This window comes from Carex rostrata, chromosome 18, assembly GCF_964058835.1.
Source record: "Carex rostrata chromosome 18, lpCarRost1.2, whole genome shotgun sequence".
NCBI classification, from domain to species: domain Eukaryota; kingdom Viridiplantae; phylum Streptophyta; class Magnoliopsida; order Poales; family Cyperaceae; genus Carex; species Carex rostrata.
Window position 1 is genome coordinate 419,557 of NC_135935.1, and position 16,576 is coordinate 436,132.

The window sequence follows — 16,576 nt, forward strand, 5'->3', positions numbered from 1 at the left end:
AATTTCTTTATTTTAGCAGATAAAAATTATATTTTTCAATAAAAGAGTTGATTATTTTTGTCTTGTTTTAAAAATAACAAGTAATGAAATAAATGAGAGTATTGAAAATTTCTCTCAGTACGTCTAACGTTACTAAAATGCAGTTTTCGGTGTACACTGTGATAGACTGTATATAATTTTCAGTACATCTATGTACCGAATATTATATTCGCCCCATTCTCATTTCAAATCACTAAATTCATTTTCTCTTTTCGTTTTTATCTTCACATGTACTTATAGATGATCTCAATCTGAGACCTCCAATTACGCAAGCATCGACCTCCATAACAACTCCCAGATATCGAGATGGTCCATGTCATCAAATTCCTTCAGTCGACTGTTTTACACCTGAGCATAACCCTCACACGCATTGTTGATTCTTTTCTCTGTTATGTATGAACATTGTTTTGGTTTAATGTCATTTTTATTTTATTATTTTGACTCATTTCTCATACTTTCAACTTACACAAGTTAATCATTACTATAAAATTATATCAAATAACATAACCCCAAACCTATTATTTTAAAAGAATTTTGTGTATAATATTTGATGCATTCATTTAATTAGCAAGAACAGATTTTGAATATTTAAACGACAAAGGAATGTTCCGTTGTTCATGTCCATATTTTTTCATTAAGTTTTTTTCACCCGTACCCAATTCGCAAATTGGAACATAAATTTTCATGATCCAATTTAACTAGAAGGTTCTTATAATATCATAGCTAGAGTTGGATTTAGAACACACATTTTCTATACGATAAAAGGACGTGCCTAAAATTAATTTTGCTGGACGTGATTCTTGGAAAACAAAAAGCATTTACAAATGAATTATGTGGGATCAATTAACTCTGACGTTTTTTAGTGAAAAAGTAGCCTTTATGTGTGGTATATTAATATATTATGTCGTTCTATGCGATCTTCTAGTAAAAGGAAATTAAAAGGTTAGCCTCGTACTTGTGCTAATTTTAAGTGAATTATGTAATTTTTACATTAAAAAAATCGATCCCCTTATTTTTTTTTATCTCTATATCTGCAAATAAATATATATTGTTAATCATTTTAAACTTTCAACATTTCAGTAATAGAAATATAAAATATTTGCCCTAACTGTTCTTGCGTACTTTTGACATTTAGCAATTGTGATGATTTTAGTGCTTTATGACTTGTTTAGACTATGCTTTGTTAGCTTTGTGGAGTGCCTTATGCTGATAGCATCCTAACAACAATTTCTTTTTGTATTTAACTCTATTTCAGTAATGAAATGGGCTTTGACCTCTTTTTTTTTTTAAAAAAAGTATAAAATATTTGCGACGTGTATATAAACTTTTTTTTTATCAATGCATTTGTTGGCATTATTTATGCCAACTATAAAAGAAATTTACAAAATTCCTGTTGTAATACTGCGGTTTAGTTTTAATTGAAAGATAATTTGAAAATGTTAGCAACTTTCTGTAATTGTTTTCATAACATCAAACAAATTATCCCTGCACTTTTCTTATTATACCTTATTATAATTTCATGTGTACCATTTTGTAAATCTTATGATGATGAAACCGCATCACACCGAATTTTGTGTTTGCCAGACAATATTTTGTTTTCTTATATCTGCCACACGTGACACCTTACAGTTACAGACCATGCGAGCACATTAAATTCCCTCGTCGCAGCCCCATTGGTTGGTAGAATGTAAATTGCAAAATCAAGTAAGACAAGTGAAAGTGAAACTTGTAATTTGTGAAGGCACAATGTTGAAACGCGTAGATGTCCGCCGACCGCCGCAAAGAATCGGTCCAACCATCCAAACCGTAACTTACGGAGTACGAAAGGCAGAGATCCCAGCCGGAACGGTCCAGTCTCCAGAGTGTGCAGAAATAATAAACTAGCGTGAATATATCACACACTTTTGTTTTTTTGATTAAAATATATCACACTCTTCAAGAAAACCCCAGCCAATTTTCCATGCGAGGGCGGCGGCTCCAGCTGGTCAAACCGTCCTTTGAATGGACCCCACTCAACCCAGTCCCCATCTTACTTGTTTCTACGTGTGTCCGTTTCACATTGTTTGTCCAGAACCAAGCAAGTAAATTGAAATATTCTCCAAAAGTCCCCAAATTTTAAAAAATATCATTTCACAAAAGTTTCTGTACAATTATAAATAGGCAAAGGCTTCTATAGACATAAGGACCTATTTGTAAAATGAACATATTTTTATTTTCAAAGATCAAACAGTCGATCCGAACCGTTCATCTTGTTTTCCATATTAATATGTGCTTGGAGACCAAATTTTACATTTTTCTGAATTTTTTTACTATTGATTAAGATGGGTACAAAAAATATCAAATTCAGACCATTGAATTTTGTACCCATCTTAATAAATAGTAAAAAAATTCATAAAAATGTAAAATTTGGTCTCCAAGCACATATTAATATGGAGAACAAGATGAACGGTTCGGATCGACTATTTGAACTTTTAAAATAAAAATATGTTCATTTTACAAATAGATCCTTATTTCCATAGAAGCATCACTCTTATAAATATACCACACCCGCATCTAAGGAATGTGGACTCATTTATCGGGGACCGTATCTAGGGAATGCGACCTCAAAATGGAATCCGCATCCGCCAGATGCGGCCCATTTTGTTTTTTGTTTTTTTCAAAGTATGAGAGAATATGAGAGGATACAAATTGATTTTAATATATAATATAATATATTATTTTATTTTATAATTATTTTTTACCGAAGTCCCTAGAAATTTATTCATCAATAGTGCTAAATTATTTTTTATTACGAGAAAGTCTAAATAGATATGTATTATTTTATTTTATGATTATTTTTCACCGAAGACTCTAGAAGTTTATTCGCCGATATCTCTAAATTTATTTGTATTGCAAAAAATTCCAATAAAATAGAGCCGAATCTAGCGATCTATTATGGGGTTGCATCCTCTAGATGCAGTCTCCAGTAAATGAGTCTGCATTTTCTAGATGTTGTCGTGGTAGATTTATAATTGTACAGAAATGGTGATTTTTTTATTTAATTTTTTTTTTTTTTAAATGGTGCATTTAAAAATTCCGGCCAAAAGTCGCCAAATCAAATATTATTTAAAGCTTTTTCTGTTTTTGTGTAGAATGGATAACGAGAGGTTAATTATATTACATAACACATTTAATAGACGTTATATGCGATAATCATTATTTAAATTTCAAAGCGGAAAAAAAAACATCATCTCATATTGCTTTCACAGTATAAGTTTTAACAGTCAAATTTCTAAACGTAAACGGATATATTAACCAAGAACCATTATCTCATATCGTTTTCGCGTAAATTTGTTAACCGGTGCACTTGCAGTTGATCTCGTCAATGCCTTCCCATTAGCAACTACACCGAGTCCATTTACTCATTAACTCTGATTCGGCCCTATAAAAGGAGCGCCAACCCTCCATCTCCGTTCAGATATATCAAGCTCATCTCTCCTTTTTCTCGAGACATCTGCAAAGCCAATTCCTATATATCCCCATTTTTGACAACCAGCACAACCAATTAATCATCATCCATGGCTCCGAAAACAAAATTAGCTAACTCTCAAGCCGTCGCCGTCGGCGCCGCGGCCAATCAAGAGATCCGCTTCAGAGGCGTACGCAAGAGGCCGTGGGGCAAATATGCCGCTGAGATTCGTGACCCGTCAAAGAAAAGTCGTGTTTGGCTCGGCACCTTTAACACAGCCGAGGACGCAGCCCGTGCATATGACGCTGCCGCTGTCAAATTTCGTGGCCCCAAAGCAAAGACAAATTTTCCGGTGGTGTCCCTTCCGGGCCCACCTGGTCTGGCAGATCCCGCCACGTCTAGTAGCAGCACCGTGGAATCATCTGCCTCTCGTGCCTCACTGTTTCCTGTTGCGCTGGCTCCATCTCTTGATCTGGGACTAGGCCTCCCAGCCAAGCATGAGCCGTCGCTCCAGCTGTTTCCTATGCGTGCTTCGTTTGTCAAGAGGAGGTGCACAAAGGTCGTGAAGGAGGCGTGTAGCGATTCTGACTCTTCCTCTGTTGTTGATGCGCTGCCGCGTTTTGAATTTGATCTCAATTTCCCACCACCAGCTGAGATTGAGTGTTGATTTTTTCGGAAGACTTAATTGAATTTGAGGGAGGAGGAATTACGTGCGTTTAGTTTGTTAAGATTAAGATGTTTATTTTGGGTTTTATTTGGGGGCAATTTCAGAGGATGGAGAAAATTTGATGAATCCCTAATTCCCCACGAAGAGGTCAAGAAGGCTGAATCGTAGTGCTAGTAAATTACCAAGTATATATTAATCAGGTGTAAATTATACGATTAGATGTTTTTTTGTCACTGGGAGGATGAGCCGCTGTTAGCTGTCCTCCCTGTGCGGTGATCTAGATAAAGATACGGCCAATTAAATTCGTTTCCTATGTAAGAATCGAAGGTTTTTAATTGCAAATTAATACCATTGGTGTTGAAGGAAAAAATGTTGTTGGTCAATTAATTATCTTTGGTCTAGCTTTTATGGATTCCAGATCCGATCTTTGCATCAACTGTGCACCTTGTAATTTAAATCCGTTCTTCTACTCTTTTACTTGAAAGCAAAATTTAAATCCGTGCTTGTGTGTTTTTGAGGTTTATCCACGTGTAGCGGTGTAGGGTCTACGATTCGTACAATTGTCTTAGTGTGGGTCCACACGACAGTGACCCTCGTGAGAGAACCGCAGGAGATGTTACAAAACAACAGCACTCAAAAGTCGGGTTGAGGACTTGAGGTACAGCCGTACAGGTAGCCTACAAGCTACAACTAACGCCTTGTAGATGGAATTTCGTATATAATTATCAAACCAAGTAATGAAGCATTGAAGCATGACTTATTCCGTCTCGGTATAATCAATAATGTGTTCCCCTGCTAAACATTTATAAGTTGAAATTTAAAAAATCTTATATAACATAATAATAAAGACAGTAGCAGGTCTCTTTCGACAAAAAGGGAAAGAGAGGGTCGTGCAAATAAAAAAGGCGCATGTAAAGGTAACGGAGGCTGGACGGCAAGCGGTCGGACGCGTGATGTCTCAACGCGTTGCCTGTGGGACCCACATGGATCCCAGTAAATCTATTGCCGGATCTCACTTGCCGCTCTCCCTCTTATTTCGTGATTTGTTTTTAGACGACACCTGTTGGTTTTTTAAAAGCGCGGGAAAGTAGAAAGGGACCGGATTCGTGGAAAAGGGAGGCAACTGTATCGGCGTTCTCTTTCGGATATATATTTTTTAATTATATATCGTCCGAAATTCGAAATTGTCGACCAGGGCTGCGCAATTTTTTTTGTAAATCATAAATAATTAAATCAAATTTAGATACCAATATTATTATATATTTTTTTTAAATCATAAGGACCCAATGGCCCATTCAGTCTCCAGAATTGTCTTTTCTCAGACCGAATGGGCCATTCGGTCTCACCATTTTTTTTTTCTTCAGTTTTTTCACTTCTTCACAGTTTCGACCACAAAAGACCTAATTTTTCTCCAATCTTCCCAAGACCGAACGATGCATCCGGTCTCCGTAATTTTTTACCCCAGACCGAATGCACCATTCGGTCTCTATTTTTTTTTTCCTTTTTAGGGTTTAAGAGGACTTTACATACCAGCTGGTGCCGTGATCCTTTTTAAATTGAATGAAATTTGATAAGCAACCAATTTATAAGACTAACAAGATGTTTATATATTTTTTCTATTTTTACAAAGCATTGTCAAAATTATTATTAATAAAATAATAAATTCTAACCAAAATCAATAAAATAACAAAAAGAAAAAAAAATATACATAGACGTAAATAAGTAAATTTTTACACGGTTCAAATATTTATATAAAAAAAAATACATGGAGACCGAATGACCTATTCGGTCTCCAGAAAAGTCACCTTACACAAACAACCACACGATCTCGTGTGAAAAACTCAAAAATATGGTGAGACCGAATGGCCCATTCGGTATGGGGAAAAGGCAATTCTGAAGACCGAATGAGCCATTCGGTCCTTATGGTTTTTCAAAAAAAAAAAACAATCATATTGGTTCCGTAATTTTCCATTTATTAATTATGATTTATAAAAAAAATTCGGGGTTGCAGGCTGAAGGTTGGAGTGTCAATGGCACAGTTTCATTTGTTTATTTGATCAGTATTGTATCAACAATATGAGTATAAATAAGATTTTTTTACAAATACGGATAAGGATTTCTTTCGTTATCAAAATCTATAAGGATACGGATAAAGTTTATTTCATATCCGTTATCTAATCGGATAATTATAAAAAAAGTCTATTTCATATCCGTTATCCGATCAGATAATTATAAAAAAAATATATTATATATATTGATAGCGTTAAAAATAGTAATTTAATTAGTTTACTTGTGCTTTGCATGATCAAATTTTTTTTTTCAAATAAAGTACTGTGCATGTTTGAAATGAATGTATATGTTTTAATGTTTTATTTAATAAATAATAAATAATAAAAATATTATATTAGTAATTTAGTATTACTTGTTATTTACTTGCTACTGTTTCATTATCTGACAATCATAGCGAGTAAGAGTAGGATATGAATAAGATAATTTGCAGCGGGTAAAAGTAGAGTACGGATAAAGACAATTTGTAATGTATTCGAATATGAAAATACTTCTACTCTATGTTACTCCGATGCTTCGGTTTAGGCACTGTACCCGTATCGGATATCGTTCCACATCCAATACGGCCACGATACGTATCCGATACGCCAGGTGGCATATCGGGTGACATGGCGTATCTCTAAACTGCAGATACGGTCCGTGATACGCGTTGAATTTTGGGGATACGGCTGTTTCAGCGAGATACAGGAGGGATATGGGTGTGATATGTCTAACTAGGTTTTCATTTTTCAACTTCTAATTTTTGAACCCTTCTGCTCCACACTCCTCTCCAAACTTTGAACCAACCTAACGGCTGCTCTGCGAGCCTCTCCGCCGTATTCACTGTCTCCGCTCAGCCTCTCTCCACCGTTTCTGCCATCTCTCCACCGCTTGCCTCTTACAATAAATTTGATTACTAAAACAAATTTCGCTATTTAAACTCAAATTTGTGATTAGTTGTGGTGGGAATTTGTGATTAACTGTGCAATAAATCTGGTACTGTACAGTGCTTGTGCTTAAACTCAAATTTGTGATTTCTAATACTATAGAGTGCTTGTATTCTCTTAATTGATGACTTAGTAGCATGTTATAGCTCGATATATTTTTGTGCTGTTCAATCTGAAATATTAAGCCATTAGTTTATTATATATAAATTAATTTTTAGGATAGGATAATTGAAATTTTAATTAGTTTGTATTCTTTAATTTTATGTTGTTTGGTATTATAATGTTCACTATCAATTTTATGTTTGTAGATATAATTGTTAAATTTTAAATAGTTTTTTTGGATGAATTATAAATTTGGGTGATGTGAATACTGTATACATATATCATGTCAAAATTATCATTTTTTTTTACTTGTAAATTACAAGTAAAAAATTTGATATATATACAAGTGTTGAATTAATAGTATAAGTGTAATTTTTTTTCCTGTAATACATGAAACAATAATATAATTAAAATAATAATAAGTAATATATATAATAGCCACATCGTATCCTTTGTTTTTGAAAATTGCCGTATCGTATCCGATATGATACCCGTATCCATGTCCATGCAACCTGGCTTCTACTCGATCATTACCGTACCAGTTGACACCCTTAGCTGGAGGTTTGTAGAGTACGTATCCCCTCAGGTACCAGAGGGCCATCTATATTAACAGACGGCCTAGATTAGTCCCAACTGGATTAAACTCAATCCTGTACTGCCCGAGGGGATTCGAATTCAGGTTTGTAGAGGACACATCACGTATCTAATTCTGTTCTGTACCCCAACTATATTTTACATATCTATATGTGTTTTCAATATTTAAACAGTCAATCTGAACCATTCAACATGATATTCATATTAAAATATGCTTAAACATCAAATTTTATATTTTTTGAATTTTTTTTACTATTTTTTTGGATAGGTACAAAATCACTGCTTATAGATGGTCTGGAAGTAGAGGTGGCAACGAATTGAACTTACCCTAGGTTTGAGTTTGGTTTGAATAAGATTCGAACTGAACTTGATTTGATTTGTTTCTAATCGAACCCATTTCGAATCAAATTAATTGCGAACTGCACATTTTTTGAATCGAACCCGAATTGAATCACAAACTAAATTATTTTTTAGCAGCCCTAGTTATACCGGTAGTTTATACATTAATTTTTTCTTGCGGGACAAAATTCACATAGCTTCGTTTTACCGGTAAGAAATGAGTTATTTTAAGTTGAAAAATTGTTCATGAAAAAATACATTACAACAAATAATCGTAAAAAGAGGATTAAGTACAAGAACTGAAATATGCAGTAAAACAAGTAATCGTACCTCGAGTACTCACTCGATCAAATCCTCGATCAGACCATCTAATGAAGTGAGAATCCGAAAGGTAGAGAAGGCAGAGGAGAGACGGCCGAAGAGAGAGGAGAGAGTCGCCGAGAGCGTCGGCTAGGTTTTAGAGCGAGAGAGAGAGTGAGTTAGGGAGAGGTGGAGAGAGAACTAGATTATTGAGATTTGAGAGCGAGGGAGCGTCAGCTAAGTTAAATTATGGCTCTCTATCTTGAGTTTTAATTTCATCAGGTAAATGAACGGCCGATGTTATTATGAGATTCGAACCATAAAAGTCCGCGAACCCATTTCGATCGAACCAGGCTAGGTTTGAGTTTGGTTTGAATTAATTTCGAACCGAACCTAGTTTAGTTCGTTTCAATTTAAACCCATTTCGAATCGAATTAAACTCGAATCAAACCCGAATCGAATCACGAACTACGAATTTTTTTGCCAGCCCTATCTGGAAGTAATAATTTTGTACCTATCTATAAAATAATAATTTTTTTTAAAAAAAATATAAAATTTAACCACTAAGCATATTTTAATATGTAGATTATGTTGAGCGGTTTGAATCGATTGTTTAAATTTTGAAAATAAAAATAAAAATATAAGAATATAGTTAAAACACAAAACCAATAATACAATTGAACCCTCCTCACTCTATATATATTCAGATAAAGCTACACCGCTGATGCATCCAAACTTAATTTGCTTACACAACATTTAAACAACTACATACTTGTTTTTTCAAGAGCTTTTCGGCTGTTTAGCCTGTTTTAGATCAATTTACCCAAATGAATTAATGATGCTCCCTAAAGAACTCCCTTTCATCTATCGTTTTCTCTAACTCCAGCAACATATAGAGCCATAGACGTCGAAAATTTGTCGGTTCTTTGATAATGAATCCGACCGTAGATAGCTCTTCATAGTTCATAGCGATGTGCTCTCTGATAATTTCCTTATTGATGTGTACTTTCCATTTTCTGTAAATTATGTTTTAATTCCGTTAGAGACATTCATTTAAATATTTTGTTATTTCAAAGTCTTTTCCCAAAATAAAACCATTTTTTAATTAAGAATGAATATATTAGAGTTTGTATCAGACAATGCAGTGGGAATTTTTCAGATTTAATTTTGTATCCTTCTCTGAATGAAGGGAAAGTGTCGTTTTAGTCCAAGGTTAAAAAATTAAAGATTTCACAACAAAGGATTTGTGTCTGCTACCAGCTAAGTGACGCAATCTCGGTCTTGGATCTCGACTCCGCCAGTGACGGGTCTCGAACTCAGTTTAGTGGAATAGAAACAAGAAATGCTAAGTAGGAAAAGGGCGAGTAAAAACTCTCTCAAGAAGAAATATATTGATCAAATGTTGTTTTTTTTTCTTACAAATGGTCTCCTTTTATAGCCAATAAAGAGGGATTGATTTGGTAACTTAGAAATAAATAAAACATAAATGACAACTTAGGGAATGTAAATCAAGAAAATGTAAACAGATATTAAGAGATATCTAGAAAATGTAAACAACCATTAATATTTCTAGAAAATGTAGTTGGTCAATCCTCAAAACTTGATCCTCTTTAATAGCAGCTGCACGCTTCTTAAAGCGAGTCTGAATCCGAATCTGAGTCCAACTCGGGTTGGTCCTCATCACTAAGTTATTCAACTATTAATTGCTTCTTACTATTTTAATTTGATGCTTTGATGCAATGAATTTTTGGCATTTTATTGTTATTATTCTGGCAGATTTTCTTTTTTATTGTCATTTGTACAGTCTCGTTTTTAAATAATAAATGCTATGATGATTTTGTTAACTAAATAACATTTAGCTGAATAGATTATAGATTGAATGAGGCTAGCGAGTGCTAGGCTTACTAAAAGAACTTGTTGTGCTTAACTGCAAAATTTTAAATGACGAATTTGAAATGTTGAAATTACTTTACAAGTGAAGATTTATAAGTTATTTTAAAATATCTATTTGTCATTATTTGTTGACTACTTGATTTTATATTAAATGGATTTTAAAATTTTAAAATTTTGTATGTGCACCAATCACTTGTGGAGTAGATTAAATTTATAGTTTAAAGTCAATTGAATAGATTTTATCCCATTCATCAAGCTCACTCGAATATATTTACCTATTCTAAATTAAAATAAAATCGCACAACAAAAAAATAGACTCCAGGAATTTTAGGTGGATCTTGCAAGAATGCCAATTGCTAATGCAAACTGACGTTTATGGATTTTTTTTTTTTTAGTAAGAACAGGAGTCATGCTCCTATTTGATTAACCGCAATTGGTTACATTGTTTAGGGGTTTAAAGATTAAATCCCTTGGTGTATTTACAAAAAAAAAAAAAAAAAAAAAAAACGAGTACAAAACGTCTCTGATAAAGCAAAACAGAAAAAACCAACAAAACAGAAAGATACATGAGCATTGCTTATTAAGATATATATCTTCTATTCATCCAATCCCACTGGATCTCAATCTCCTCTAGCAGTTCTTCAATTGTCTTTGATTTCTCTCTAAAAGTCCTTGTGCATCTCTCTCCACAAGACGAATATAGCGATTAGCAGTAGCTCTCGTAGCTGTTTCGTCCTTGTTTTATCCAACAATTTTTTTTCAAAATCAATGGTTGTTGTCACCTGATACCCAAGCTGATGAAAACTTCCATTGAACATTCGAATATAGAGCTGCTTTGAAAAAGGACAGTCTCTAAAAAGATGCTTTGTTGTTTCCTCATTCAATCGACACAATTGGCAAATACTCACAAAGGAAAAACCTCTTTTGTTCAGATTTATGGATCTTGGAATCGGTCTTTGGGGTTTTTGGTGGGAATTTCACGAATCCGGGATCTTGAAAGAACGGACTCTGATGGTCCAACTTTTACTAGAAAAAAAAGGCGGAATTCTCGTACCTTGGATTTTTTTCTTGGTCCGAAGGCCAATTTCCGAGAAACTGGTCTTCTATCTTTTTATATTTACGGGTAAAGACAGCTCAAATTTTCTTGGTCCGAAGTAAGAAGCTAGCCTTTTATCTTTCTGAGAAAGCCAATTTCTGAAAACAAACTTCAAATTTCAGTTTTGCTCCCTCTTTCACAAGAAATAGGCAAATAAATCCACAACTCAAATTTTCAGCTTTTTTTTTTTTTTTTTGAAAAATTCAAAACGTCATACTTTTTCTCAACCAAGAAATTAAAAGAAAAAAAAAATATGCACGTACTGGTAAATCACAGCAATAAGAGCAGTTTTTTGTGGGTTCATCAATCATTCTTTCAAGAACCGAGCAAAATTAACTTTAGCGCGTGATTTCTGCAGATAGGGTTATTTCAAATCTCACCGAACACAAATAAGATACCAGTACCAGACTTGCATGCAAATTTATAAATTCTGTTACACAATAAAGCGTTAGCTTAAAAAAAATAGTATTGGACCATGTACATAAACTCACATCCAAAAAATTACAATAACATTTCGCAATGAACCCTAAAATTGTGCTAAAGTTACACTAGCATTTGGTGAGTATCTCAGCACCTGACTTGGTTATCAAAATAGTATGCTCAAATTGAGCAGTGAGGCTGCCATCAGCTGTCAGAGCTGTCCATCCATCATCCCACATTACATGATTTGTTCTTCCTGTTGTTAAAATAGGCTCTACAAAAAATTAAACATCCATTGTTACCAATGCAAAGAGAAATGGTTTGTTAAGGCAAAACAGGCAACCAAACCCAAGGATCATTTTTTTCAGCGATCTTCTTTGGTTTAGTTAGTGAGCTTTCTGTTTGAAATACTATACCACTCCATTAGCCCAATGAGAGTCCTTTTGAAATCTTTAGCGTTTGCCAATATTTCACTTGCAAGTGAAGATTTTCTAGTTCGTTGGAGATTCCATTTGATGTTTATTTATTTGATACAGAAATTAAGGTCGGTAGACATCCTTTGCAACTCGTATCCAACAACTGATCAGTTTTGCAAGCAACATGTCACACATCATGAGATATTATTTTTAGTACACAGGTAAAAGCAGAAAAAGCCCTGTCATTGAGACTAGAGCATTTAACAAAAAATGACTGGATTACTGCTGGCCATTTCATATTAACTCAATCATAATATCCGTTTAGCTGGTTTATTCAAACTTGAAACTAAATCAAAACTACCTTGCCCTCGTTTTGATTCAATTTGGGCCCTAGAAAATAGAGTCCACACTCATTCAGCATGACATGCCTCAGTAAAAGGAACACAATTCTTTTTTCCGCATGTTGTGACTACTGGGCACTATTTGGAAGGTAAAACATATTAGATTCTAGTTAAAAAGATGGAATTCAAATATACATACCAATAGTAAATGTTTGATTTTCGACCATACGTCCTGGTCTATCATTACCTGATTCAAGTACACATAAACCGTCAGCTCCAAAAATTTTAACCAAACCAGCAACAAGTTGGCAATTACCTCTTCAACTAAAAGTGTAAAAAGATTGAAGTTATGGTGTTAAAAACAGTATCAATACTCACGTTGATGATATATGAGTGGTTCAGAGTGGAATATCCTCCCCACACCGTGCCCCACAAATATCTCCACTACTTGAAAATCATGCTTCTCAGCATATTCACTGTGCCAAATGAAAAAAAAAAAAAAACACATTAATGAATTTAGTACTACAATAATTAAGAATAGGGCTGCAATCATAGAATAAGAGTACATTGCCCAAACAGTTCAAAGTATCATCCATTTCTTACTTGGTATACTGAATTAAAAAGTACCCATTGGTCCTTCAGGATCGCTGTTTGTAACATTTTGATCCTATTTCACACCCCATTTGGACCCCTTTGTATCATTATGGTTCCATTCTACTCTCCCCTCAAGATGAAGGCAAAATGCTAAATTAACAAATGATATATACTCGTTAACTCTTTGTCCCAATTTTCCATGTTTCCTCGGATGAAATGAATTTTTGAGCAATTTATCTGTTGAAGTCAATATGGATCAACAGGGAAACACATTCACTCCATGGACCTTATGCATATTTAACTCTATAAGGAAAGTGATAAGACTTCTTTTCTTGAAATAAACCTAATTGTTTGACCAATAGTCTTGTAACTAGCACCGGCTTTGCATATTGATATGGCCTTCATCATACATTCTTCTGTTACCTGACCTTGAAAAAGTTAAGTTAGCCTTTATGCACAGCAATAATACGTCCAACTGCTCAAGTAAATACTTGAACTTTTGTCCGTCCTTAGAAATGCCATATCCATGAGTTATATCTAAAATGTATTGCAAATTAGTACCCTAACAAGCTGCTGAGCAGATTCATCAACATCTCCACAAAAGAATGTTTTTGACGTATCTCCATGGTAGCCCTGTAGCAAATAAAATATTTGATAGCACCTTCATAATAACCAAAATAAATTTTAAAATAATAAAGGTAACAGTGCACAGCGTACATTAAGATAGACAGTCACGTCGATGTTAATAATGTCTCCATCCTGCATAAGAAAATTAAAGACCATAGTAAGAAAACCAGAGAAAGAAAGCAAATTCATCTTCTGTACTGACTAAAGATATGGACTTCCATGCAAGTAACAAGCTAACAAAAACCTGTTGAACTGTATCCTGTTAAGGCGAAGTCAAGTACACCAAAGGATAAACAAATTGCCCCGGAGTTCATTTATCAATTACAAAAACTTCATTACCGATTCATCTTATATCTAGGGGTACTACCCCATTTTCAATGTCTGCTTTATGCTTTGCATATAACACTATTAGGAATGCACAATAGAAACGCCAGAAGAAAATATATCTTCCGGACAAACCTTAAGGGGTCGAGAATCAGGTATCCCATGGCACATGCACTCATTTACTGATGTGCAAACACTTTTTGGAAAGTCTCCATACCCAAGAGGAGAAGGATATGCACCTGCATTTATTATCATCTCATGTACTGCTTTGTCAATTTCATCAGTGGTTACACCCGGCTGAACAAAATAAGCAAACAAATAAAAATAATTACAGTACAGTACATAGAAAAGATGTTTATCAAATCCTCGGTTAGCTCTTTCCCAATGCTTTAATTCATTATTAGATTTCTTATTCTAATGGTGAATGTGGCGCTTAATTACCCTAATTGGGAAAAACAAAGGCTAGTAATAAGCAGGAAATCATGGCATAAGTACTGCAGTCACCTGGCTTTAAATCAGGTCACCAAAACAAATTATTTACTAGAAGTTTAACTACACATAAGGTCCTTACATTACCCCATTTCCTGCTCTGGCGTCCAAGATTTCAAACTTCCTAGTTTCTGTTCCTCGAATTGTCATGTGTACCATTTTGTCCCTACCTTCATTATAGTTTAAAAATTGCAATCCTTGTTGGTAATAGTGCTTGACACTTGAAAAAAAACAATCCTACTCCCTGACTATTCTCCGATGTGTAAATCAAGATACTAATACTTGTCCATTTTTATTGAAAGATGAGCATGCAAAAACAATAAAAAATGGTTTCCACTGGATGTTAAGGGACATAATTCAAAAATAGTAATACTTTCTAAGGACCAAATGTGTATCTTAATTTCTGTGGATAGATATTTTATCACTGGCACTGATTTGACCAAGCTCTTGTTGGTTTGTTGTTTCTCAGCTTGTAAGGTTCCTGTAGCTTGGTTTTGACAATTCAGGGTCACCTGGCAGTCAATTTGACCACTGGGGCTAATCAGAGCTAATTGTGCATACCACTTTGGACTTGATTTTCAATTGGATTGCACGACACATCAAATTTTCAGGGAACACACATCAAGATGGCAATATGATAAATTGTTATAAATATGTAAATTAAATTCAAGATGGCAATATGGCAATATGCTACCTTAACTAATGTACCAGCATGCTCCAAAACCTGTGCAGCCAATTGGCAAGAATCCTGCATACGAGCAATCCCCTTGGAGTCGTGCACTTGTATTTCACTAGAAATCTCTGGCACATGTTTCATACCTACGTAAGGAGGCCGGGGGATGTTTTCTGGTACAATAAGGGGTGGTGATACTTGGCCCTGCCTCAGTGACAACCTTTTTCTTTTTGATTTCGCTGACCGCTTTTCTCTCGACCTAACAGCGGTACACATAAAACTAACTTAAAGGAAATAAACTAAGACCGAAAGCACATGAAAATTTCACGGTTTGAGTACTTGACGTACCTCCTAATTTGCATGGCCTCTTCAGAAGCTCGTAAATTTCTCGCTATAACAACACACTTGCTAGGAAATGATTGACCTAAAAGAAATAGAAATAGATAAAAGGAGAAGACAAATTTTAGAGACTCATAGAGCGCAGACAGATCACTTACGGTAGCTTCTAGATGGAGGCGTGGTACAGAGAGGTCGTCCCGAGAGAAAAAGCTTTTGTTGAAGAGCCATCCCGGTATAAGCTTCCATTGCCATTTCAGTTCCAGAAAGAATTTACTCTTTAGACTGTGTAGCTCTTGTGAATTCTTGTGAATTCTTGTGAATCGAAACGGAAGGAAAGTGAGATATCGCCATATCGGCAGCACGCGGATGAGGAATTCAGATACCCTGAGGTAACAGAATATTTAAGTTTAAATATAAACCGTTCGATCTTCTTTGGCACGAATATTAAAGGGATCTGTACATTTCACCTGGGCTGGAACGGTACAGATCTAAATTTAAATATTCTGTTACCTCAGAGAATATGGACTTAGCGGATGGATGTCTGGGTGAGATTATCTCGTCTATCTACATTTAAAAAGTTTACAGTAAACGAGCTAGTAGCCTAGTAGCAGTATACTGAAATACTAGATTAGTAGCTATTGGGCTGGACCCAACCGGAAGAGGCCTTTAGCGGGCTCTAGTAACCAGGCCTAGTTTAGCTAGATTTCTGGTCAGTAACCTACGTACAGACGTAAAAATATGTGTCGATTGATGTGGTTGCATTACTGCATACTGTTAAAATGCCAGACCCTTACTTGAATCAAGAAAATTACCAACTGTAACTAAAGCATCGTTAAATCAAATAATTGACTCCATGATTTCAACGTACAGTTCATCAATTGA

The 16,576-nt window shown here is 34.8% G+C and overlaps 1 protein-coding gene and 1 pseudogene across 2 annotated transcripts; one reads left to right on the top strand and one right to left on the bottom strand.

Annotated features, from left to right (window-relative positions):
• Positions 1–3,486: 3,486 nt before the first annotated feature.
• LOC144569432 (ethylene-responsive transcription factor 11 pseudogene) lies at positions 3,487–4,372 on the top strand (annotated as a pseudogene). Its single transcript, XR_013516059.1, has one exon. The product of XR_013516059.1 is annotated as an ethylene-responsive transcription factor 11 pseudogene (transcript).
• A 7,494-nt stretch (positions 4,373–11,866) lies between these two features.
• On the bottom strand, positions 11,867–16,036 carry LOC144569524 (methionine aminopeptidase 1B, chloroplastic-like). Its single transcript, XM_078319907.1, has 10 exons — positions 15,853–16,036; positions 15,704–15,779; positions 15,377–15,614; positions 14,329–14,490; positions 13,960–14,001; positions 13,804–13,875; positions 13,586–13,665; positions 13,027–13,124; positions 12,848–12,895; positions 11,867–12,165 (listed from the first exon to the last, which is right to left on the bottom strand). Exons 1-10 carry the CDS (start codon positions 15,944–15,946, stop codon positions 12,020–12,022), a joined length of 1,056 nt encoding a protein of 351 aa, XP_078176033.1. The 5' UTR covers positions 15,947–16,036; the 3' UTR covers positions 11,867–12,019.
• Between the last annotated feature and the right edge of the window lie 540 nt (positions 16,037–16,576).